The sequence below is a fragment of the Hyperoodon ampullatus genome (genome assembly GCF_949752795.1).
Source record: "Hyperoodon ampullatus genome assembly, chromosome: 9".
NCBI classification, from domain to species: Eukaryota; Metazoa; Chordata; class Mammalia; order Artiodactyla; family Ziphiidae; genus Hyperoodon; species Hyperoodon ampullatus.
The window spans coordinates 97248745-97274442 of NC_136922.1; the positions used below are offsets into that span (position 1 = coordinate 97248745).

General features: G+C 47.8%; 2 protein-coding genes across 3 annotated transcripts; both read left to right on the forward strand.

Annotated features, from left to right (window-relative positions):
- Positions 1-5001: 5001 nt before the first annotated feature.
- TMEM139 (transmembrane protein 139) lies at positions 5002-5934 on the forward strand (the record flags this gene model as incomplete). The annotated part of the gene is made up of 2 exons (XM_079711586.1): positions 5002-5327; positions 5541-5934. 2 exons carry the CDS (start codon positions 5002-5004, stop codon positions 5932-5934), a joined length of 720 nt encoding a protein of 239 aa, XP_079567712.1.
- Positions 5935-7495: 1561 nt separating this feature from the next.
- CASP2 (caspase 2) lies at positions 7496-22625 on the forward strand (the record flags this gene model as incomplete). 2 transcript variants are annotated; one of them, XM_079711726.1, is made up of 11 exons in its annotated part: positions 7496-7584; positions 10963-11113; positions 11412-11579; positions 11739-11820; positions 12412-12506; positions 12784-12960; positions 18565-18693; positions 18844-18934; positions 21931-22080; positions 22221-22330; positions 22494-22625. In XM_079711726.1, 11 exons carry the CDS (start codon positions 7511-7513, stop codon positions 22623-22625), a joined length of 1359 nt encoding a protein of 452 aa, XP_079567852.1. The 2 variants fall into 2 exon arrangements, with proteins under 2 accessions (XP_079567852.1, XP_079567851.1); XM_079711725.1 differs by having other exon boundaries at positions 7511-7584; positions 11412-11600.
- Between the last annotated feature and the right edge of the window lie 3073 nt (positions 22626-25698).

Consider the following 25698-nt stretch of genomic DNA (forward strand, 5'->3'; position numbering starts at 1 on the left):
AACATTTTATATTTTTTTAAAAATGGAATTTTTAGAAAATCTATTTAAAATTATCGAAATAGAGAATATATTGTAGGGCACAGCCAGACAGCAGTCCAGCCCCTATGACTTGGATCCAGTTCTTACTTAACAAATCTCTCTAGTGCAGGCTCCTTCTAGCAACCAAGAGCCTTAAGCTACAAAGGTCCCACCTCACCCAGGCTGCATGACTTTTCACACTGTAGACTTTCAGGCCTTCACCCTTTGACCCTCTTACCTCTCAGCCGACACTCCCCAAACTCCCCAGAACTCACTCCTTAACTAAGCCTTCTTAGTTATCATTGCATACCAATGACTCTTGGCCAATTTCCTTCTATTAATATATTCACTGTAGGTCCAAGTCCTTCTGATCCCAGCCATACTTTCTCCTTATGAGCTGAATAGTACGAAAATTGGTGGAAACAAGATAGTCATCCCTCAGTATTAGTAGCGGATTGGTTCCAGGACCCCCAAATGCAATGAATGTGGAAAAGCCTTCATTCAAAGCTCACATCTCATTGGATATCATAGAGTACACACTGGAGTGAAACCCTACAAATGCTCAAAATCTGAGGATGCTCAAGTCCCTTATATAAAATGGTGTAGTATTTGCACACAACTCAGCACATCCTCCTGTACACTTTAAAACCATCCCTATGGGGCTTCCCTGGTGGCGCAGTGGTTGAGTGTCTGCCTGCCAATGCAGGGGACACGGGTTCGAGCCCTGGTCTGGGAGGATCCCACATGCCGCGGAGCAACTAGGCCCGTGAGCCACAACTACTGAGCCTGCGCGTCTGGAGCCTGTGCTCCGCAACAAGAGAGGCCGCGATAGTGAGAGGCCCGCGCACCGCGATGAAGAGTGGCCCCCACTTGCCACAACTAGAGAAAGCCCTCGCACAGAAACGAAGACCCAACACAGCAAAAATAAATAAATTAATTAATAAACTCCTACCCCCAACATCTTCAAAAAAAAAAAAAAATCTCTATGTTACTTATAATACCCAACAATGTAAATGATTTGTAATAGCTGTAAATACAATGTAAATGTTATATAAATAGTTGCCAGCACTCAGCAAATTCAAGTTTTGCTTGTTGGAACTTTCTAGATTTTTTTTTTTCTGAATATTTTCTATGCGAGGTGGGATGAATCTGAGTGAATGCGGAACCCGCAGATTTAAAGGGCCAGCTGTAACTGAAACCATGCCCCTCAGATTGGGACTTGAACTAAGCCTAAACCCAGATTGGGACTCGAACCCATGCAGCGGGGACTCAAACCCAGCCAAAACCCAGTCTTCCAACTGAGATCACACACCTGGTTTCAGGACTTAATGAAGCTCCGGTTCTTGATGTCTCATCGCAGAAAGAATTCAGTGAGAGACAAACGGATAGATAAGAAGTGGATTTATTTAGAGAGAAACACACTCCATAGACTGTGGGCCATCTCAGAAGGTGAGAAAGGTACCAGGGTATATGGGGTTGTCAGTTTTTGTAGGGGTGGGTAATTTCCTAGGCTAATGAGTGAGAGGAGTATTCCAGCTATTTTGGGAAGGGGCGGGGATTTCCAGGAATTGGGCCACTGCCCACTTTTTGATCCTTACGGTGGGTCTTGGAACTGTCATGGCACCTGTGGGTGGTGTCATTTAGCTTGCTGATGTGTTACAGTGAGTGTATTGTGAGGCTCAAGGTCTAGGGGAAGTTGACTTGTCCGCCATCTCGGACTCATTTGGTTCTAATCAGTCTATGTCATGTCCTCGGGCTATGTCATGCTTTCAAAGGTTGTGCCCTGCCCCCTTCCCTCCGGTTTCATAACAACCAGCTCTCCTCCTGTTACTGAGTCCAAGCTCCCTGTGCTCGCCACACGATGGGCCAATAAATCGGAGGCGAGGTGTTGAGGCAAGGAACATTCGGAAAGCCGGTAGACCGAGAAGATGGCGGACTAGGGTCCCCCCCAAAAAATCTTATTGGGGTCTGGATGCCAGTTTCTTTTATAGAATCAGAGAAGGAAGTAAAGTAAAAAGGTAGAATAGAGAGAGAGAGAGAGGCGGGGAGGAAGTTAAGTAAAAAGGACTATCAGTCTGGCAAAACCTCTCTTGGAATGGCCAGCCTCGGGGAGGGGATGTGTTAATTTCTTCTTTCTTGCAGCCATTCACAGGTGGGTAGGGTTCCCTGAGGCAGGCCATTATGTATGATTATAATCACAAAAGCAATGAGAAAGGCTAAAGTCAAAGCAACAGATCCCACACGGAGTCAAAATTGGCTCTCTTCCTTGTTACACTCACACCCTGCATTCCCACTTCCTAGAGAGACACAGCTCACTTATCGACTATCATAGCCTTCCTGTTACATGATCACCTCCCTCTCCGTTGCCAGTCTGGGACAGAGAATCGACACTGACACCCCACCACTACATACACACACAACCCCAGGCACACTCGCTCTCACCCGTGTCCTCATTTTTGTTCTCCTCCTCTCTCTTCCGCCCCACCCCCACCCCGCAACGCCACACATCCTCCGCTGCAGTAGCCCCGGCTGTGCCCCAGGACTGCTACCTCTTCGGTTTGTCCACTAGTAACATTCTGAAGTCACAGAGTCCAGCCCTGTCTCAGGAACAAAGTACGCCTCCGGCACCTGCCTCACCCAGACTTACTGCCAGATCCATAACTGAACTGGGTTCCAGATCTCCAGTGCGTGGTGAGGCCAGGTGGAGCGGGAGCCTTCTAAGGAGAGCCTCGACCGTGTTCAGTGAGCACCTACCATGTGTCAGGAGCTGTGTTAGCTTCAAAGATTCGGGATGGTTGACACTCATCACTCACCCTGAGAAGCTCACAACAGAAGTGCCGCCCAACACAAGTTCGCTTGTCTGCTCCACAGTGAGGCCCAAGAAGCCCAAACGGCAGTGTCTGGGGCAGAGAAAAGTTATTGCAAGGGCTGTGCAAGAAGAAAGGGAAGCACTTGCTCAAAGGACCTGAACTCCCTGATGGTTTGGGGGAAGAGTTTTCAAAGGCAAAATACGAGGTGAGGGCTGTGAGGTGTGCGACTTTCCTCTGATTGGTTGGTGGGAAGGTAACAGGGCGGTGCTCCAGGAATTTTGTGCACAGCCTGAAGTTACCATCCTCCACCTGGGAGGAGGCCTTAGCTCCTGTAGAAGAACTCAAGGGTATACTGTCACTATATCCCTTGAGGAGGAACCAGGACTTGGCTTCATCGCAGAGCTATTGTTTCTTGACTGCTCCTCCACGGTTTCTACATTGCCTTCCTTCCATAATTAGAAACTGTTTGAATCTGCCCTTTGAAACTCAGGGAAAGTCTCGGAGGCTAAAGCCTTTTTCCTACCAACAAGAAACAGGGGACCCAGAAAGGCTTTTGTACCCCGGAGGGCTCCTCAGGGTCCTGCTCGGTTTCAGAAGGAAGGTATGTAAACAGAACGTCACTGTATAGCGGGAAAAGGTGTGGGCAGGGAAGGAAGGGACGCCGTGCGGACGCAGTGGAGACAGTCTCCGCAGCAGGCGTCACCTCGGAGGGGGCCTGTGAAGAATCAAGCGTTAACTGGGCCAAGAAGCATACACAACACGTCTTACAGGTCTGCGGAAAACAAGGAACTTACAGAAATGGTACTTTGGCAGCAGAAGTAGGACACATCATTCCATGCCCACGGTGGTGCTTACAGTGTGCAAAGCACTGCGTGTTCCGCAGAGATCAAATAAACCGTGGCCTCCGCTCCCAGGCACAAAACGTGTTACCTAAATATAATGCAAACTGCCCGGAATACCAAGCGCATTGAGCAGAAGGGAGAAGAAATGTGAATTTCACTCTGGTCCGAAGTACAAAGATCACTGGGGGTGAGTCTGGGGAGTTCTCTCTTTAGGGCGCTGGAGGGGATGGGTGGAGTAAATAAGAGGCAGAAAAATCAAGGTGCGGCAGTAGTAGGAGTTCAGCCTTCAGCAGAAAAGGGGAGGAGGAACCTCGCGCAGGATTGGGGCAGAAAAGTGGGTGGAACCAGTGGGCGCCACCCCGTCTCCTCCTCCCACCCCCGCCCACAACCTACCTACCTTGCAGTCTGGTGAGACAGGTGAGGGAGGAACTCCTAGCGCTGGTAAGAGGGGCAGGAGGGTCGTGGCTTTGGGGCTGGCGTGTAAGGAGGCCGTCTGGCCCCTTTGTAGAATCGGTGACTCCTTCCCCTGCAGAGCTCAGGGAACTCCTGACAGGCTGGCTGGGGGTAGTGGCTGCCTAGGTGCTGCTGCTGTGTTGCAGGGGAACGAAAAGGCTTCTCCCCACCAGCCTCCCAGCCCCTGTGCTAATAACTCCAGGCAGGAAACTTGAAATCTGAGTTTACCGAGTGAGGGCCGGTAGAGGGCGGGGGACTGTGCCAGACATGGGGCACGGAGAGGTCAAGAATCATCTGGGCCTCTGTCCATTGCCCTAGACCTCTGTCTGTAAGAGTCTCAGGTAGTTGTGTCCTGTGGCTTTGTTGTGTCTATGTGCACTTCCTCCCTCCAACTGGAGCGTGGGGCTGATGGGAGGAAATGGGAAGACGGGGTCAAACAAGGTAAGTGGTGCCCTAAAGGGTCAGACTGAGGGACTCAGACTGGGCAGGTGGGGGGGTGGACGTTAGATGCAAGCCATAATAAAGGGCGGGGCCTGCCTATCACCTGGATTCCAGAGATGCCGTGAGTCCAGAGGCCCCAGGCAGGGCCTGCCCAGGACTGGATCCTGGAATGGGTAGAAATACAGAGATGGAAGGGAGACCATAGGGAAGAAGGAAAAAGTAAGGAACGCAGGGCTCTGACATAGTAAACTCACATGAGGGCTGGGAGTCAGAACTCCCGGGCTGGTTTCCTGGCTATTCCACACATACTGATACCCTGGGACAACAGTGTGATCCTAGAGAGAATTCCAGAGCTGAAGGGGACCCTGCAGATCACTTCTCTGGGCCATTTATTTGATTTGAGATTGAAGAAACAAACCCAAACAAAGGTGTCTAATATGCTTACTTTGAAATCTAACCCAGCGGTGATGCCAATTGCTAGTTTAGACACAACAGCTGTGTGTCTTTTTGCAGGAGCCTGGCGAGGGGCCATGGTGCCAAGGCAATTGTGGGGGACTCTGCAGAAGCCGCTTCTCTTCCTGTGTTGCACCTCCTTCCTCCTGGGGCTGGCTTTGCTGGGGATACGGCCGGACATCGCCCCTGTTGCTTATTTCTTTCTTACTTTGGGTGGCTTCTTTTTGTTGGCCTGCCTCCTGGCCTGTGTTTTGGAATGGGGGTCTCAATCAATGCAGACCGAGAGCCCAGGGGCCTCAAGCAATGCACGGTGAGTTAAGGGGTGGGCAGGATTGGAGGATTACATGTGGAACCATTCTCCCTGTGTCCCTCTAGACTCTAGGCGGACAGCCTCTGCTTTCCCCCTGTCATAGGTATCAGGGTCAGGGGCTAGTGGAGGGGTCTTTTGCTGGTAGAAGATAGAAAAGGGAAAAAAGGCTTCTTTCAGGAAGCCACTATTGACCTTATTTCTCCCCCCGCTCAGGGACAATGAAGCCTTTGAGGTGCCAACCTACGAAGAGGCCACAGTGTTGGAATCACAGTGCCACCCCCCAGGGGTGGATCAACCACCCTCCTACACCAGTGTTGTAATCCCCCCAGAACTTGAGGTGGGACAGCCTAGCCATCCAGGGGAGAACAGGAAAGCCAGACTGGACAGGCGAGTGGGCTCAGAGGGGTCTGTGATCTCAGGAAGCCCTGGAAGACCTCCAGTCAGCCTGCGGCTTCGGGGACCACGAGTGGCGTCCACTGTTCCTGATCTGCAGAGCTTGCAGGAGCCCCCCAAATTGGAACCTCTTACTCCACCCCCTGCCTACGATGTCAGCTTTGGTCCCCTTGATGATGATGTTTTCTATGGAAACAACTGGACACCCCCCTAAAGGACTTTCCCAGGATATATCATCTTTCTGCACCAGACCCACTCATTCATTCGAACAATGCTTCCCAGTGCCTGTTATGGGTCAGGAACTGTCTCCACCTGGATGTCACAAATGATGACTTTAACCCAGAGGGGAGTGAGGCTATGGTGAGCCCTTCCCAGTTTTACAGGTGGCACATCCCAGGGATGTAGGTGGCACAATTTGAGTCTTCAGGCAATATTCAGTGACCTACCCCATACCTGGTATTTCCAGAGTTAGACTGAGGTTGAGATGAGGAGATTCCAGAGAATCTAGTGAAGGAAGAAAAGAAACAATATCTGAGTGACAGCTCTGTTGCTTCTGTTCCAGGTGCTTTGCCTCTATTAGATCACAAAAATGAGGTATGATTGTCCTCATTTGAAAAATGAGGATCCTAAGGGTCAGAAAAAATTGATAATTTGCACAGGGGCACATCGCTAGTAAATAACACACCAATGTCTTGAATTCTGCTCTTCTGATCCCATAGCCCTTGTGTTTTCAATACAAGGCAACAGAAGCCAGTTCATGCACACATCTCTCAATTTCTGCCTTGGTCAATGGCTGGTGAGGGGTAGAAGACTTCGTGTAGACAGAATGGGGGACCAGCTGAGTCTGCAGACAGGGAGTGCTGAGTGGGACCAGGAGTGTGCCCAGCCTCCTAGAGGAGCAGAACTGATCAAAACTGTGATGGTCCCTGCTCCAGATAGGAAGTTCCTGCCCCGGGGGGGCTAGACAGCAGTCCCCAGTGCAGGGTCCCATCCTATCTAGAAGCAGTGGAGTAAACTGCCCCAGGGGGAGGGACATCTGATTCTGAGGATGGGTGGATATGATGGTCAGAAAAGAGAAAACCCGAGGTCCTTGGCGAGGGGTGGTGGAGCATCTAAGGATCCCTCTCGCATCATCTATTATGAAGCACTGGAAACACCTGTACTGTCTGCAATAGCTTCAGCCTCACCCCTGCGCCTGACCCCGCTGGGTTTTACCCGAGGACCCCCTGCCCTGCTTCCTCCGATACAAAGAGAACACCAGCTTCTCTGTAATCATGTGCTGTGCCTGTGATGCAGGTTTGAGCCAACCATCGCTGACCCACGCTCATTCTTTGCGCGGGTATCTGTCTAGCGCCTTCTAGTGCTGTCCTTGTCCTCCTTACCCTGGTCCCAACAGTTAACATTAATAAAGTGAAAAGTCCGGCCACACCCATCTCCATACGGTTCTTGCAACAGGCGGGTGAGGAGAGGTGGGCGGTTCCGGGGAGGGAGCTGTGATTTCCGCGGGAACCGACGGCCAATCGGATGGCCAAGTAGGGCGGGGCGGCTCCTCGCTTCCCCTTCCGCCGAGCGCGCTCGCTCACCCCATTGGACAGCGAGTCCGCCGCGTGGGTTCTGCGCCTGCGCGCGCTCCGGCGACGGCGCGGCCGGCGTCGCGTGGGGGCGGACCTGGGATAGCAGCGCGCAGGCGCTTTGCGCGCCGGCGGACGGGGGAGGGATGCGGAGGACGCGAGGGCTCGCGGTTTGTTTGGGTTGTGGGCGGTGCGCGCACAGCCCGGGAAAAGCGGGAAATGGCGGCGCCGAGCGCAGGCCCCCGGGCCGCCCTCCAGCAAAATGGGCTGATGACCGCTGATAGGGGGCGCAGGTGAGTGGGGAGGGTCCCAGGGGTCCGTAGTGGGGCCCAGGGAGGGAGACGCGGGTTTCAGGAGTATGGCCCTGGCGCCCCCTCCCCTCGGAGCCCCTGGAAGCCTCGGTGTCCACGCTTCCAGCCAAGGGTGGGAGGCCGGCTGAGCCCCCAAGGGGAGCGCGGGCGGGCGAATCTATTCTGGGCCTTGTCCCTCTCGAGCAAAGACTCCCCAGCCTCGATTCTTCCAACCCCGGAGGCTCTGAACCAGGGGAGCTCTTTCCAGTCCTGTCAAATCTCGGTTTCTCTTAAAAGATTCTTTATTCTTTCTGTCCCTCGGTTCCCTTTTGAGGAACTAAACTCTGTACTCATAAAAACTGATGAGACCTGCAGATCTCGGAATTCTGCCTGATGTGCATTTGTTTCGGATTGAATATATCATGATCCGTATTGCGTTGGGTGTAATGACCAGATTTTCACAGCAGTCAACACAGATTTTGGGGTTTGAGTATTCTGAGACAAGGAGGTTCCCGAGGCTCCGAGTGTGTCTCAGCCTCTGCCCCAGTTAAATCATATCATGGCAGACATCACCCAGGATAACAGATCTTAATGCCTTCCGGTCCAGACCCAGGTGATGAATTGAGGACTTTGGAACCAGAACCTGCAGAAGGACACAGAATCAAGACTTAAGTATCGCCTTTGTGTCCTTTCCTCCACCCCTCCCCCCTTTCCCGATGTGTCCTAAAGTTCTAAGTGATTGTGGTTACTTTTGGAAAGTCCACCTTTGAGACTCTCCCTGTAGTATGGAATCCTGCAAGGATTAGGTGTGTGTAGAATGGATACTGTTTCAGATTAAACCTAATAAGTTATTGATTGAAAATTCAAGTCTACAACTTAGAGTTAAGAACGGGGAGTGAATTAGTGAATTGTGTGGATGATACTGAGTAGGGAGAGGCTTTTTGAGGGGGCTTCCTAATGGAATGTCAACATTTAAGGGCAGACCAAAGGTCCTGTGAAGGAAACGGGGACCTAGTAAGCAGAGAGGGAAACTGGAGAGAATGGTGTCATGGAAACCAAGGGAGGAGAAAGTTTTAAGGAGAAAATGCTACTGGTAAATTAAGGGAAAAAAGTCGAGTAAACCTACCCCACCATTGGTGTGTATCCTGAGGAAATACCCAGAATCCAGCTACGATGTCATTTTGCGATTGAACTATTAACACTTATTTTTACCAGCGTTCATACATGTTGTCATTGTTAACTGCTTTGCTGTGTTCCAAGGTGATTCTTTTTGGGTTTTTTAGTTTATTTATTTATTTATTTATTTATTTATTTATTTATTTATTTATTTATTTTTGGCTGCATTGGGTCTTTGTTGCTGAGCAGGCTTTCTCTAGTTGTGGCGAGCGGGATCTACTCATCGTTGCGGTGCACGGGCTTCTCGCCGTGGCTTCTCTGCGGAGCACGGGCTCTAGGTGCGCGGGCTTCAGTAGTTGTGGCACACGGGCTCAGTAGTTGTGGCTCGCAGGCTCTAGAGCACAGGCTCAGTAGTTGTGGCGCAGGGGCTTAGTTTCTCCGCGGCATGTGGTATCTTCCCAGACCGGGGCTCGAACCCGTGCCCCCTGCATTGGCAGGCGGATTCTTAACCACTGCGCCACCAGGGGAACCCCCGGGATTCATTTTTAAATAGGTTTTTTAAGTTATAATCTGAAGCTGGTACCATATTCCTTTCTCACTGCCATCAGGTCCTTACTGTTGTCATGTGCTTGGAAACTGTGACTAAGCAGGCTGGCACACCCTGGATTTATATAAATTAGGCACATAGATGTTATACACTGGAAATGGGATTCTTTTATTTTCTTTATAACATCTTTGTTGGAGTATAATTGCTTTACAATAGTGTGTTAGTTTCTGCTGTATAACAAAGTGAATCAGCTACACGTACACGTATATCCCCGTATCTCCTCCCTCTTGTGTCTCCCTCTCACCCGGAAATGGGATTCTTTGAGTTCATCAACAGAAGCTGAACTCTTTCCAAACGCATAGCAAAACTAAGGAGTCCTTGAAATGAAGACATCCCTCGTAAACTAAATTACCAAAATAATTTCGCCTTTACATGCTTTAACTCTTTGAGTGATTTCAGGTATTGTTTTCATCATTGGCATTTATCTACTGTGACTTTCCGTCAGATTTTTTACTTAATTCTGTTCTTATAGGATCCTGGTCATTTCTAGTGTTATTTTGTCACAGGAACTTACCTTTTTAAAAACCATAGTTGTGGGCTTCCCTGGTGGCGCAGTGGTTGAGAGTCCGCCTGCCGATGCAGGGGACACGGGTTCGTGCCCCGGTCCGGGAAGATCCCACATGCCGCGGAGCGGCTGGGCCCGTGAGCCATGGCCGCTGAGCCTGCGCGTCTGGAGCCTGTGCTCCGCAACGGGAGAGGCCACAATAGTGAGAGGCCCGCGTACCACAAAAAAAATAATAATAATAAAAATAAAAACCATAGTTGTAATTGGTAAGAGTAGGCTTAAGAAAATGTGTGTGTGTGTCTGATTTATTTTATGTTGAAGCTGTCCATTGGCTTGAGTTTTTGCCATTGTATTAAATTATTTTATCACAAAGGATTATTTTAGGGCTTCCTTGGTGGCGCAGTGGTTGAGAATCCGCCTGCCAATGCAGGGGACATGGGTTCGAGCCCTGGTCCGGGAAGATCCCACATGCCACGGAACAGCTAAGCCCATGTACCACAACTACTGAGCCTGCGCTCTAGAGCCCGCGAGCCACAACTACTGAGCCCACATTCCGCAACTACTGAAGCCCACACACCTAGAGCCCGTGCTCCACAACGAGAGAAGCCACCGCAATGAGAAGCCCGCGCACTGCAGCAAAGAGTAGCCCCCGCTCGCCGCAGCTAGAGAAAGCCTGCACGCAGCAACGAAGACCCAACACAGCCAAAAATAAATAAATAAATAAATTTATATATTAAAAAAGGATTATTTTAGACTCATATCACTGTCAGCAGCTTAGATAAATAATGTAAAATGTTTTCTGGAATACTCCTTAATGAAAATTGGTGGGTCAGACGGAGGAATATTCCTTCTTGTGAGTATGTGTACTTGTGTGTGTATTATTTTTGTCACGATAGATATTTCCCCTCGTCAGACCATTCATCTCAGAAGATGGTCTCAGTTGAACATCCTCCATAAAGGATTGTATATCATTTCCTTATGATCAGTGTGTTACTGCTTAATACTTCTATGATTTTAAGCACGTTCAATAAAATATGTCTCGTTTTAGTTATCGTAAGTCCTGTTCTTTATATTTCTCCTACCCACACCTCTTCCGCTCCACTTCTCTGTGCCAGATCTTGTACTTGACAGCTTTTCTGTCTTTTATCTGTAGGATATTGGGAATATATGGCATGCATCCTGACCATCAGGAAGCTCTCAAAAAGAACCGAGTGGTGCTGGCCAAACAGCTGTTGCTGAGCGAACTGTTAGAACATCTCCTGGAGAAGGACATTATCACCTTGGAAATGAGGGAGCACATTCAGGTATCTGAAGGCAAAAGAGAAAAGCCAAGTAAATATATTAGTGGTAGGAAGAGGAACAGAGTATAGTAAAGTGTGAAAAAGATGTAGTGCTTTACTGAGGAAATGAAAATGCTCTTCTACCCTAGAGCATTTAACAGAAAAGACATATAATTCAAGAATAATGGGGGTCCCACGTACATATTTTTCTGTAAAAGGAGTTCTTGAGATGGATGATACTGTTACTAGGAAGCTCATCTGGAGAAACAGAATTACAGCTGGATAAGTAAATGTGATGTCCTGTTTTATTCTTGTATTGTAGGCCAAGGTGTGCAGTTTCAGCCAGAATGTGGAACTCCTCAACTTGCTGCCCAAGAGGGGCCCCCAGGCCTTTAATGCCTTCTGTGTGGCCCTGAGGGAGACCAAGCAGGGTCACCTGGAGGACCTGTTGCTCACAACCCTGGCTGGTCTTCAGCACATCCTCCCACCGGTATGGAGCCCTAGACATGTGGTGTGTTGAGAAGGGTTGGTTTGGTGGGAAAGGCATTTTTGAGACTGTGGTGAAGTGGGGAACAGGACTAGATTTCTGTATTATTTGGACTGGACCAGCTCCCTAAGGCCTGGTACGGTGGGTCCTGCTTTCTTACAGTTGAGCTGCGACTACAACTCGAGTCTCCCTTTCCCGGTGTGTGAGTCCTGTCCCCCCCGCAAGCAGCGCCGCCTGTCTCCAGGTGAGAATCGATGGCGTAAAATGGGTCCCGCAGGTTGACTTCCGTTTCCTTGACTGACATCTGACTTTGCCCTAGTGTGAAACCCATTTTCGTTCATATTGGAACAGTTTCATCAGTGAATTTGTTAGGGACCAGCAGGACAGTTTAGATGGGCTATGGGTTGGGCCTGTTTTTCGTCCATCATCTATGGTTTTTTAATGGTGATTGGCCCTTGGAGCAACTTGTGCAGGTAGGAAGTTCCTGCACATAATTGGCCTATCTCCTCTGTAAAGCTTAGTTATTTTACGATGAGGAAAGACTACATCATGGGCCTCTACCCTGCTGATTGAGTAGCCTAGTGATTAGAACAAGGGTTTTATCATATACCCCATTCAGTCATTCACTGAGTTGAGCACCTACTACTATATGCAAGCAAAGTGCAGAGTATCCAGTGGTGAGCAAAAGCAAACAGGGTCTCTGCCCCCATAGAGCTTACAAACAAGGGAAGTGAGCAAGACCAGTAATTGTATTAAAAGGCTCCCTGAAGTTATAATGAAGAACTAGAATTGCTGTGTAGATTGTGTGCTAGTTTTTCTGCTCTTTATGACGCAGATACAGTGGAACACTCCCTAGACCATGGAGATGGTCCTCCCGGCCTTCAGGTGAAGTCTTGCACTCCTGAGTTTTATCAAACGCACTACCAGCTGGTGAGTCTTGCAAAATGGCAAGAGGAAAAGCATTGGGAAATGAGATACCCTTCCTGGGCATCTGAACTTAGTTTGTGTATATACATTTCTTTCATGCCTTTATTAGTCAGAAAATAATTGCTGATTGAATGTGTTCTGTGGGTGTTTCTGTACTTGACCTGGTGGGATGAAGAAGAAGAATGTGATGTCTTTGTTTTCTTGAAATGCCTCATCTAGTGGGGGAGGCATAGTTTCTGTCCTCAAGAAGCTCATGGTCTAATCGGCCTCCCCTCCCCAGGCCTATAGGTTGCAGTCTCGGCCTCGTGGCCTGGCACTGGTGCTGAGCAACGTGCACTTCACTGGAGACAAAGACCTGGAATTCCGCTCTGGAGGGGATGTGGACCACAGCACTCTAGTCACCCTCTTCAAGCTCTTGGGCTACAAAGTTCATGTTCTTCTTGACCAGACTGCACAGGTACCCGAGGCAGGACATGCTGACGTGTGCATTAGAGAACGGGACAACACTTGGGGGGCCAGAAACGTCCATGCTCCTCTGCCTGCTGGGTTGTGCCTTACTAGAGTTATGTTCTCTCCCTACCTTTTACTTGCTGTGTTCTGCCTCCCATCTTGCAATCTAGTTTAAAAAAAAAAAAAAAAGGGCTTCCCTGGTGGCGCAGTGGTTGAGAATCCACCTGCCCATGCAGGGGACATCCCATATGCAGTGGAGCAACTGAGCCTGCGCGCCACAGCTACTGAGGCTATGCTCTAGAGCCCACGAGCCACAACTACTGAGCCCGCCTGCCGCAACTACTGAAGCCTGTGTGCCTAGAGCCTATGCTCCGCAACAAGAGAAGCCACTGCAATGAGAAGCCCGGATACCACAACGAAGAGTAGCCCCCGCTCGCCGCAACTAGAGAAACCCTGCGCGCAGCAGCGAAGACCCAACACAGCCAAAAAATAAATAATAAAAAGAAAACAAAAGAAAAGAGAGAAAGGATTCAGGCCAGCCAGCTGCCTGGGTGTTGACTTCTCAGGGTGGCTGTGCGTTCCCTGAGTAAGAATAGTCCAGGGTCGGGTTCTCATCTTTACATGCTCAGCAACTTGATTCCCAGTCCCTCAGGAGGTGAGATACTGATATGCACCCAACCAACTAAGAAAAGATATTTATAAGTCAGGGTTACACAGGACAGTGACTTCTTGGTTGACGTTGCTGCTTAGGAGTCCAGTTCTCAAGATTACGTTGGCAGATAAAATTCTTACAAATGAAGGTTTGCTAGAATTGTCCTTGTAAATACTGTTTTGTGGTCATTTCATGAATTAACCTATTCTTTTTTTTTCTTTGGGCTGTGTTGGGTCTTTGTTGCTGCGCGGGCTTTCTCTGGTTGCAGCGAGCGGGAGCTACTCTTCGTTGCGGTGTGCGGGCTTCTCATTGCAGTGGCTTCTCTTGCTGCAGAGCACGGGCTCTAGGTGCGCGGGATTCGGTAGTTGTGGCTCACGGGCTTAGTTGCTCCGCGGCATGTGGGATCTTCCCAGGCCAGGGCTCGAACCTATGTCCCCTGCATTGGCAGGTGGATTCTTAACCACTACGCCACCAGGGAGGTCCCTAACATAACCTATTCTTATCAGTTGTGTGGCCACAAGACAGATCTGAGCGTAGATTACTTCTGAGCTAGGTTCCTGCAGGTCATAAGCATTCTTGTTAGGAGTTAGTCCCCTTTAGCCTCAGTTACCGGGCTGTACCACTGACTTTGTTACCTTTAGGTAGTTCTGTTTTGAAATTGAAAATAGTCCATTGGTAAATTAAAACTAATTCTTTATTTTGATTCAGAATAATAGTGCTTTCCTAAACTTGCTTTTGGGAATATCCGTGGTAAAATTAAGGTTCCTAGAAGATTCTCTTTGGTCTGTTGAGGTAGGGTGGTCAGCATTGTCTGTGGTCTTCATTTCTGTTTCTCAGCTGTCTTGCTTCTGTGAGAATAATTGTGTATTTGCTAAATTTGGGGTAAGGCCAGATTCATTGGTAGGGACCTGAATGTTGTTCTTTACATGCTATTACCAGCTTCCCAATAATAGCTCAGGCAAAGAAGTAAACCCACCCTTGCTTCAAAACCATGGCTGGAACAGCTCCTTTCTACATCAAGTATTCACGTAGGTTGTATGCTTTCCTGAGAGATCTGCTGGGCATGAAGGGAATAAAGGTGGGACAACAGCTGTAATTCTTACAGAGGGAATCCTATTAGAAGGTCACTTAACAAAATGAATGCTATTTACATTTCTTTACAGCTTTTGGCCTAGTCATTTTTTTTTTACTAGGAATGTATTCTGTCATGGTTTTCCAAATTGTATGCAGTTGATAAAGGATTTTATGTGCTTGATAGTTAAAGATATATCACTAAGCACCAGGTCAGCTGTGTACTACTGATTCTTATCTTAGAGACAGTAGCTTTGATGGGCCTATGGGTCCACTTCACTAATGCCATTCCCTGATGCAGATTCCAGGACCGGTTGGATTCTGATTCTCTGGTTACGTTGTTCTATAACTTGAATTGCAGTGGAGTTCAATTTTGAGCACCTTATAACAGGGGGCAACTATGTTAGCTGCCAGAGATTTTTTTAAATGTGGACCTTGAGTTCAAGGGACCTCAGTTAGATGAGGGAATCTTGACATCAGTTTAAAAAAAAAAAAGAGACACATCCCCTATTTCCTAAGGACAGCAAAAGACTAGAGACAGTGTCTTCTACAGTAGTTAAGAGGAAGAAACCATCACCTGGGTAGATATGGTCAGAAGGATAAGTGGAGGATGTGAGACTTAAGCTGCCCGTGAAGGATGGAAGCTACTGAGGCAGAGGAGGAGTGAAGGGGTCCTACACGGGGAGAACAGCATACAGGTTAGAAATGTGTGTGTTAGGGACCTCGTGGGTGAACCAAATGTCTAGGGCACAGGAGTTCCAAAAATGAGATTGGAGAAATGCACAGGGCCTTGAATGTCTTCCCAAAGGAATTGGACTTCCTTGTGTTGACATTAGAACATCGTTAGTAGTTTTTGAATAGAAAGGTGACGCATTCACAGTGATGATTCAGGAAGAGTAATATGACAGTAGTGAATGAGGTAGAGACCAGTGGCAGGGAATACAGTTTGGAGTTAATATCATAATGCCAGTATGAGATGGTGGGGGCCTGGATGGGATAGTGGACCAAAAGGAAAAGAATATATGTGAAAAATAGTATAATGGCATGATTGTACTGTCAGTGCTTTGTGATTAAATAACTGCCTATGGAAGAAGATGGAGAACGTAAGGAATTGAGGGCCTCAGAGGAAGTCAGGACCAAAGATGTAAATTTGGGAACTACTTGTGTAGGAAAAAGACTTTTAAGTAATGAGAGATTATGATCTTTGAGAAAAAGCAAAAGGGCTAGGAATGAACCTTCGGGATATCACCCTCCATGTATCCTAGTCCTCAGCTCTGGAGATTCAGAAACAGGAGGAGGACGTTGCAGAATCGATTTCTGACAGTGACCAGTCGAACTTTCAGATGCAGTTAAAACCAGGTAGCAACAGTGGGTGTGATAATTTGGTGCGCTAGGCATCTGTACAGGATACTATCTTTCTGATAGAACATCTCAAGAGGCTCAATTCTTTTTTTTAAAAAAACTTTTTGGCCATGCCACAAGGCATGCAGGATCTTAGTTCCCCGACCAGGGATTGAACCTGTGGTCCCTGCAGTGGAAGCGTTGAGTCTTAACCACTGGACCTCAGGGGAAGTCCCTCAAGTCTTTTATATAATTTGGTGAGCAAAGAGACAGAACCAAGAGAATTTAGATCCTCTTTTTCTCCCCGTATTATTCCTTTTTGCTTTAGAGATAATTCCACTTAAAAATTGGAGATAGTGTCGTCTCAGAGAATCATTTCGCCTGACAGTGCTGGAGAGCACGCTGTTATCCTCACCACTCATGTAGGTGTTCAGTGCTTCTGTTCATCATCAGAGTCTTTTCTTCTTGCATCTACCTCATGAGTTTTACTAGTTCTAGACTTACAGTTTATTGTATATTAGGAAATGAGATACACTTTAAAGTGGCAGGTTTCCTTTCACCATGTGGTGGTATTGGTTTGTAACTTGCATTTGGTCACAGACGGATTTGAGGGTATAGGGGCAAGCTATGGGTCATCTCTGGAAAATACAGCTGCCAGTAAAATTGTGGGTATCATTTCAGGGAGTTCACATTTCAGGGAGTTTTCTTCTGTGTCCCCCAGCCAAAAACACATGGAAGTGTTAAGAGTCCTGCTATTTATAGAAGTTCTGTAATTTTATCGGAAATAGATCTAGAGATCCTATTTTAAGCTATGCTACTTTCGGAAATATTTCCCCAAATGACTAACCCCCATTTATTGAATGGTTTAATCTTACTAAATTCAGTTACAAAGCCCGTGTGTTCTTAACTTTGGGCTTTGTTGTCTTCTATTTACTGACCTAGTAATCTCAGTTAAGTGCAAAATGCTCCTGAGTGCCTAACCTGTATATTTACTCCCTTCTTGGAGCAAAATGAACTTCACCTATTACAGTTAAATTCTGTTACAGTCAACTCCAGAGGAGCAGTCATACTTATGTAGGCTCTTGAGATGATATATTCTTAAAATGAATGAATTTTGGATATCTTTTATTACCTTAAGATCTCCAATATTATGGTTGGGTTCTGTTTGCTCAGAAAATACACATGCTTTTTCAGCACAGCCAGTTTCTCCATTTCCAGTGAAATTGCAGACTTTCAAGTCTCTTATTAAGTCTCAGTTATGTGCAAACAGAACTATTCCAAACAGATAAGCAGTTCTCAAACGTTAGCACATCAGAATTACCTGGAGGGCTTGTGAAAACACAGTTTGCTGGGGGCCAAGACTTTGCAGTTCTTACAGGTTCCCAGGTGATGCTGATGCTGCCCTTTTAGGGGCCACACTTGGAGAACCACAACAATGTATTATACAAGTGTGTGTTTTATTGGGGGCTGTGTATGGACTGTTAGATATATGTGTACTATAACTGTTCTGCCTAGATAGCATATTCTTCATTATATTTTGATCAAGTTCATAGTAAAATGAGCTTTTTTTCTCTCTGCTCATCTCAGAGACAATCCAGACATCTTGAGTTGTAGAGGGAGACATAGGTTTAAAAGTTTGTATCATATTATTATACTGTTAGGTATAATGCTTCAGTTAGAGTGTTATTCATATACGGCAATCTAGTGCAAGATCAAAAAGATTCTTAAGTTAGACTACACGGTTTCTTTGAAAAAATAATATTGTTACCCTTCATTAGACAAGCACATTGTAATGGCAGATCTTTGCAGTATGTGCCAGACATAGTGATAAGTCCTTTCTATGCCATATCTCATTTAATCTTTACAAACTTGGAGGAAATTTACGCTTAATTGTCTTACAAAATGGGTGTTAGAGCCTTGAGGGGCTAAATAACTTGTTCTAATTTATGAACCTAGGGATCCAACTTAGGTCTGTCTGATCCCTTGGCCCATATATGTAGTCATGACCCTGTACAGAATCCTCCATAGAGTGTGTTCTTCCATGGAGAAAGCGTTTTATACAGACATCATCACTGTCTCCGGGAACTTAAATTCTCAGGCAGAAAACGGCAAAGGAGTACTGCTGTTCTCTACTCTCACGATCCTGCGAGCCCGCTGTCACACAGCAGTTCTTGTAGCTGTTACAGTTTACCCGGCCGTCCCCCTTGTGCCATTTATATACAAGGGCATATGCTCTGAAGAAGGATCAGGTTGATGATTGGAGAATGGATAAAGTTAGCTAGCTCGTGCATGATTAGCTTCATTAATAACTTGCTTTAATCCAGGAGTTCTTAACATACGTCAGTGAGTCTGTGAATTGTAAAATTATATTCAGAATTTTGTCTGAAGTCATGCAGTTTTCTGGTGCATCTCTGACTTCACTTACCGTTGACCACAGGAATGTAGGGAACACACTGTACCTTCTAATAGCTTAGGGTTTCAGACACTGAGGAAAAGCTTACATTGGGGCTGACTAGCGGACAACGCTAAAAGGTGTCTTTCTTCTAGGAGATGCAAGAGAAGCTCCGGAATTTTGCCCAGCTGCCCGCCCACCGTGTCACGGACTCCTGCATAGTGGCGCTCCTCTCCCACGGCATGGAGGGCGGCGTCTATGGCGTGGATGGCGCGCTGCTTCAGGTGCGTGCCGTCCCGTGGCCGCAGCTCCGCAAGCTGCTGGGCCGCTGCCCCTCCCGCCTGCCTGCCCCTCTCTCCAGCGGCGGCTGCTGTTGTGTGTAGGGCCCAGGCGGTCCCGCTGACCACCGACCTCCCTTCTCCCTTGTTTGGCAGCTACAGGAGGTTTTTCGGCTCTTTGACAATGCCAACTGCCCGAGCCTGCAGAACAAGCCGAAAATGTTCTTCATCCAGGCCTGCCGTGGAGGTGAGTGCCCTGGCAGACCGGCACCTGGGTGTGGCTCCTGGGCAGCCTCCCACCAGCTCTCACTGTCCTGTTTGCTCCTCTCAGGTGCTATCGGATCCCTTGGGCACCTCCTTCTGTTCACTGCTGCCACCGCCTCTCTTGCTCTGTAAGTGTCTCCCAATGCATGGGGTGTGCTGGGACTTGGGCAGCCCATGGCTCTCAGGTTGGTCAGCTCTCTGTGCACTGCCACATCCTGTCCTCCAGACGCTCTTTACCAGTGTCTTCGCCTTCTTTCCTGAGGACGCTGCCTTCTTTCTGTGCTTATTAACCCTGATGCGCTTTTTTTGGTTACTCATTCCAGTTAAGGATTTTCCGGCTGTCTCTGCTTCCTAGCCCTCTCACTTGAGCCTCTTCCTCTTTTTTTTCCTCCACCTGTCCTCCCCCTTTCCACTTTCTCCTTTTACTTCTCGTCTCACCTGCACTCCGTTCTTGTCTCCTCCCTTCTCTGTGTCACTCACGTGTCATGCAGGAAAGCAGCGCAGAAGCCCCGTGTCAGCCTCTGGCTCGCGCTCTTCTTTGAGCTGCTGCCGTCCCTCTTCTTTCTTGCACGCAGTCTCTTTTACCCCTTGAAGAGCCAGGACTCCCCGACTAGGCTCTGAAGACATGGAGGCCTGCTTCTCATCTTGGAGGAAAACAGTAATAATTAAAAGCTCTAAATGTGGAGTCAAATTCTGCCTCTACCACTGACTAGTTATGTCAAGTTAGAGAAGTTGCTCGATGTCCCTGCACCTTAGTTTCCTCAGTATAAAATGTAGTTAATCATCAGACGTACTTCATAAGGTCAGGCTGTTGTGATGATTAAGTGAAATGGTTCGTATGAAGGACTTACTTAGCACAGTACCTGGCTCATAGGAAATCCACGGAAAGTGCCAGCTCTGACTCTTAGGACATGATCCGTGCCCTTAAGGGGCTTGTAGTTTGATTTAAAGGTCACTTTGTCCAAGCATTCAAATAATACATTTTTTACATGGGTGTGGAGTAACAGATAGATCCTTTCAGGGAAAAGGGGGGAATGCAATATGACAAGCATACCAAGATTAAAAAGATATCCCCTTCCCCCCCCCGCCAAAAAAAGGTGTGCTGAGCCAGAAGTGTGCCCAAATCTAATTTAAAAACTGAGCATCTGCATCAGTCATATGTAATGAGATGTGGGTGACCGTGTCAGCCACGTGGCTGACCACGTGACAATATACCTTTAGCTACAGCTGAGATTTTGGACTTTGGACTTTGACAGATAATAGTACAGAGCTATTGGGAGCTTAAGTAAGAAATAATGCGATAAATTTTTTTTTCAGGACAATTACCACAGCAGGGAAAAGTGCTAAGAAAAGAGTATGTGCAGGCAGCAGCTTACTTTTTTATGCACCTGCTGTGTCCCCAGGCTCAGAGCACTACCTGATATGTAGTAGCACTTCATAAATATTGAATGAATGGATGGAAATTAATCTGCCTAAAAAGCGTAGCAATAATATAAAACACATATATGGGGATACTGTGAAAAAAAACATTTATTGATTAATAGATCTGAGACACAAAGACAAGGGAGGAGCCTCCTTTCTCTTGAGGGACACATTCAGCTTGGCCTGTTTCCTTTAGGAGGTGTCACTAGCAAAATAAAAGGAAATAAACATGTTCATGATCATTTTCTCCTCCTATGTTCAGAGATTATATACAAATACTAGACCTGGATAGGGAAGAATTGCTCTCTTCTGGGCTAACGTGAATCTTCTCTCTAAAATTAAATCCTTCAAGGCATGACCAGTAGCCAGCTCTTCCTTTGAAAGCCTGAGTTCAACTGTCTTCCGCTGTATTTAGTTAACATAATTGATGCCTGTTAGAAGGACTGCCCCACCCCGGATGACTGGCTCCTAAACTGGAGTGTAAGCTCCAGAAGGGCAGGGACTTTCTCTTCACTATATCCCTAGGGCTTCAAACAAAAACAGTGCCTGGCATATGGCAGTTGCTCAATAAATTTTTATTGGATCAGTGAATCTTGGTCATTTTCTGCACAGACCTTCAAGCCTCACTCCCGTTTCAGGCTGTCTTGGGGGTCCTGTGGAGAGGGAGGTGTAAGAAAGCATACTTACTCCTTCACCTTCGGCGTGACAGCCGTGTGTCCTGTGTCTCTCCTACCGCCCCCACGACAACAGCATCAGAGGAGAACATGTCTTGGGGTAGATAAGGCCTAGGTCAGGAGGTTGGACATGTGCTCAGGTTATGTTGAGAATCTACTGCTAATATTGAATAACAGTGTTCTTTTTACATTGTGTAGGAGAAAATAGTCAAATTATCCCAATTTTAAGTTTCTTTAAATTTCTCTTAAATTTTGCACGCCAGCTACAATTTGGCTTATGAAATTAATAAACAATAAGTGATTTAAAAATACCCAAAACACCCTGAAAACAGCTGATCATGCTTAGCTTTATAATATGTTTATTGATAGATAGATTTGAGGTTGTAGTTTTCATATAGCATAAGTGTAGTAATCATATTTTTGGTTTCTTGTTTTTCTTTTTTATATAGTAAAACTAAATATATCAATATTTTATTGTGTATTGCAATAAGGAGCAGTTTGACTTCCAGGAATATTGACAATTGAACAAGTGAATCATGGACACAGGTGGCTTTTCATTCTGTTTACAAGGAGTATTTGATTCAGCATTTTCCCTGTCTTACACAGAGTGGACAAAGCTCAGGCTGTGTATATGTGCATGTGCTTGGGCACGGTGTCTGGCCTGTCACGGGCACCCTCTGTGTGATCGGTGTACTCTGGCAGAGGAATGGGAGTAATGGTGTTTGTTCGTTTGTTTGTTTGTTTTTTAATTCATCAGCCACAGGTTGGAGGCAACAGCTGGAAATGGTTCTTCCCAGTCAAGGTTTCAGGGCACTCGGGCTTGCCTGTGACAGGCCCAAGAGAGGAAATAACATCTTTGTCCACTCTGTCTGCCTTTGTACAGATGAAACAGATCGTGGGGTCGACCAGCAAGACGGGAAGAACCATGAGAGATCCCCCGAGTGCGAGGAGAGCGATGCCAGTAAAGAGGAGGGGCTGAAGATGCGACTGCCCACTTGCTCGGACATGATTTGTGGCTACGCCTGCCTCAGAGGTATCGTGAGTTCCGAAGGAGAGATCCAGAAGGTGGCATCTCTCTCTGACTGCCGGGGGAGCGGGTGTCGGCGAGGTCCGTCCAGCTGTGTGAGGGTGCCCGGGACCTTCGCTGTGTGCCCACTGCTGTCCTGGTTGCAGGGACTGCTGCCATGCGCAACACCAAGCGGGGCTCCTGGTACGTGGAGGCCCTCACTCAGGTGTTCTCTGAGAGGGCCTGTGACAAGCATGTGGCCGACATGCTTGTGGAGGTAAGTCGGCTCTGTGGCGCCAGGAACCTTCTACGTCCCCGCGCTGTTCTACCTTCCTCCGCCCTTGCCCTGTTTTTCACGATCTCCCTACCCTTCCTCTTCTGCTGGGATCATGGAAACACCCGATTCTCAAACCGTGGGCCCTGCGTTTCTGCCTTTGCAGGTGAACGCGCTCATCAAGGAGCGGGAAGGCTACGCCCCGGGCACGGAGTTCCACCGATGCAAGGAGATGTCCGAGTACTGTAGCACTCTGTGCCGCCACCTCTATCTCTTCCCGGGACACCCTCCCACATGATGCCACCTCCCACCACCCGTGCCACGAGGAGGCCGCTGGACCACAGGAGGCGTGATAGAGCCTCCTGTCTCCAGGACGCATGGTTTCTGTCCCTCCCCCTCAGGGATTGGGAATATCCCAGGCTCGTTTCACACGCCCATCGTCTCCACCTTTGACCTCGTCTCCACCTTTGACCTTAGACTACAGGCTGGCTACTCCCATGGGAGGCTCTCTCCCTGTGGAACCAGCTCCGGCTGGACCTGTTGCCTGGAGTGTTTGGCCTCAGTTGAGGGACTTGCCTGGAGCGTTTGGCATCAGTTGAGGGACCTGGCAAATGATGTTAAGAACATCGTGTCTCGATGGGGAGAGGGCGTGTGGGTTTCCTCGATGCTTGTGTTCAGTTTCTGCCCCCAGGGCTCTTGTAGGAAGCGTTTGGTGATTGCTTTTATTACTGTAGTTGAGATGTCTCAGAGGTCATCTCCCATCTTTTCTGTCACATCCCAGCCCCATTTGTCTCAGAGTGAGAGTTTGAAAGGTGTCCTGGTTTAACATAGACCTTTTTCATTTGGTTTCAGAAGGCCAAGCAGGACAGGAGTCACTCTCTGCTGCTGTGGGTGGGCCCTTACCTGTGCATACATTCCCTTCAGTTCCGGAATGTCATCCCCTGGAAGGACTGTCTTTTCAACTCCACTCTTGGCTCTTTGGGGCTCAGGGAATCCAGCGTTCAGCGGAGGTTAGGGTTTGGATGCCTTGTATCTGTTACTTGTTGATCTTTGCCCATGGAAGTTTCAAAGATCTTTTAATTGGTTGTTCCTTCTCTGAGCTTTGTACCTGAAATAAGCCTTGCAGGGCGTGTCAGCAGAGGCAGATAAGAGTGGTATGCTTGCTCATACTTTGTAATCTGTCACCTTATCCTCGTTTTTCTTCCTATGAAGTGTCCCCTCTATAAAAGCTTCCTAGTTATCTCCCTGCTTCCTGTTTCTCCCTTCTTTACCTTCGTCTCATCCTGTTTACTGCTGCCACCAACGCTATCTAAAATACTGCTTAATTGGATCATTTGGCTGCTCAAGGATGTGATGTAGTACCTTGTTCCCTCTTTCTGCTTCAGTATCAAATCCCCTTTTGATTTTATGTGGCCTATTTCCCCTTCCCGTTATGACTTTCCATTTCAGGGAGACCACTGCTATGTATGTTATTTGTTCACCCTAGAAGCCATCTTTATCTGTGCTTTTATGAAACTTCTTTTTTTTTTTTTTTTTTGTGCGGTATGCGGGCCTCTTACTGTTGTGGCCTCTCCCGTTGCGGAGCACAGGCTCCGGACGCGCAGGCTCAGCGGCCATGGCTCACGGGCCCAGCCGCTCCGCGGCATGTGGGATCTTCCCAGACCGGGGCACGAACCCGTGTCCCCAGCATCGGCAGGCGGACCTTCAACCACTGCGCTACCAGGGAAGCCCGAAACTTCCCTATTCGTAAAAGCCTTCTTTTTTGCTGCTGTTCTTGCCCCTTTCAATCCAGTCTCTGTATGACAGATTTTGGTTTGGGTTTTTAAATATAAATCTGATGCTGTTACTCCCCTGCTTGGAACCCTCTGGTTTCCTATCACACCTCAACTAAAATCCAGACTCTTTACCTTGGCCTGCAGGGCCTCAGTAAGTGCTGATTTCCCTGTAAGCAACAGCCCACTGCTGTCCTCAGTTTCTCAAACATTCTGAGGTCTTTCCTGCCCTGGGCCATCAGACACTCTTCTAGGGTCCACTGAGCTCCACTCCTCACCACTCTTGGCTCTGGTGGCTTCTTTCTTTATCCTTCAAGTCTGAGCTTAAATGCCACCTTTTTGTGGAGGCCTTCCCAGGTCATTCTGTCTCTAAGAATCATGTTTCTTTATTACTGTGTTCTGTTTAATCCCCTTTATTGCACTTATCTCAATGCATAATCATCAGTTAGCGTGCTTCACTTGTTCATTCCTGTCTCTACTTTAAGCTCCATGAGAGCAGAAACCTTGTCTCTTTTGTTCACTAATATGTACCCAGTGCCTGGCACGTCTTGGGTCTTCAATAAATGTTTGCGGAAGGAAGGAAGCAACCTAGACTCCTACTTTTTTTTTTTTTTTTTTTTTTTTTGCATTACGCGGGCCTCTCACTGTTGTGGCCTCTCCCATTGCGGAGCACAGGCTCCGGACGCGCAGGCGCAGCGGCCATGGCTCACGGGCCCAGCCGCTCCGCGGCATGTGGGATCTTCCCGGAGCGGGGCACAAACCCGTGTCCCCTGCATCGGCAGGCGGACTCTCAACCACTGTGCCACCAGGGAGGCCCTTGACTCCTACTTTTTGACAAAATTTCCCTTTTGGCAAAATACCCAGTTTAGTATTTGTACTTTATTTTCCCACATGTTTTGTTTTATCCACTCGTATTATTAGCTCCTGGAGACAGAAGTCACACGTGGGACAACTTTTTCCACGCCTCCCGTGGTTCCGGGCACAGTGCTCAGCCTCGTAGTTCAGGTGCTCAGTGAATACTTGTCCTGCAGGGGTTCGGAGACTTGTTGCCAAGTCCTGCCCTTGGCTCAGTATCGTATGGAAGTACTTGGGTGACAGAACCTCTCCTCGTCCCACTGCCAGGATTTTGTATTGCCATCTGGTGCCAAATAAACGCTCATATTTATTACCGACGTGTGCCTGACGTCTCTGTATCTGTAGATAATCTGTGTTCTAAAGCCCGCTTATTTCCATTGCCTTAGCTTCTTCCAGTGTTCCTCACCACCTCACAATGCATACCCAGAGCCCAACACCTCTTGTTTTGCTGCCAGATCTTTTTTATACAACCAGATCCACACCTCGGATGAGCCCATCTCCATTGTCATGGCCACAGGCAACTGGCCAAAATATGGCTACCAGCACTGGGATTCCTCATGGTCAGAAGAGATGGAAGAGTCATTGGCAAGCAGTGTTGGTTCTGGATTGCTTAGATTATGGGATGGAGGCTGGAGAAGCAGGTTGAGCTAGAATAGGATGAGGAGGATCCTAGAATTCCTGATCTCACGTGATCCAACTTGGATTTAATATTTTCCAGGGTGGGCGTAGATCGTAAGAGAATTC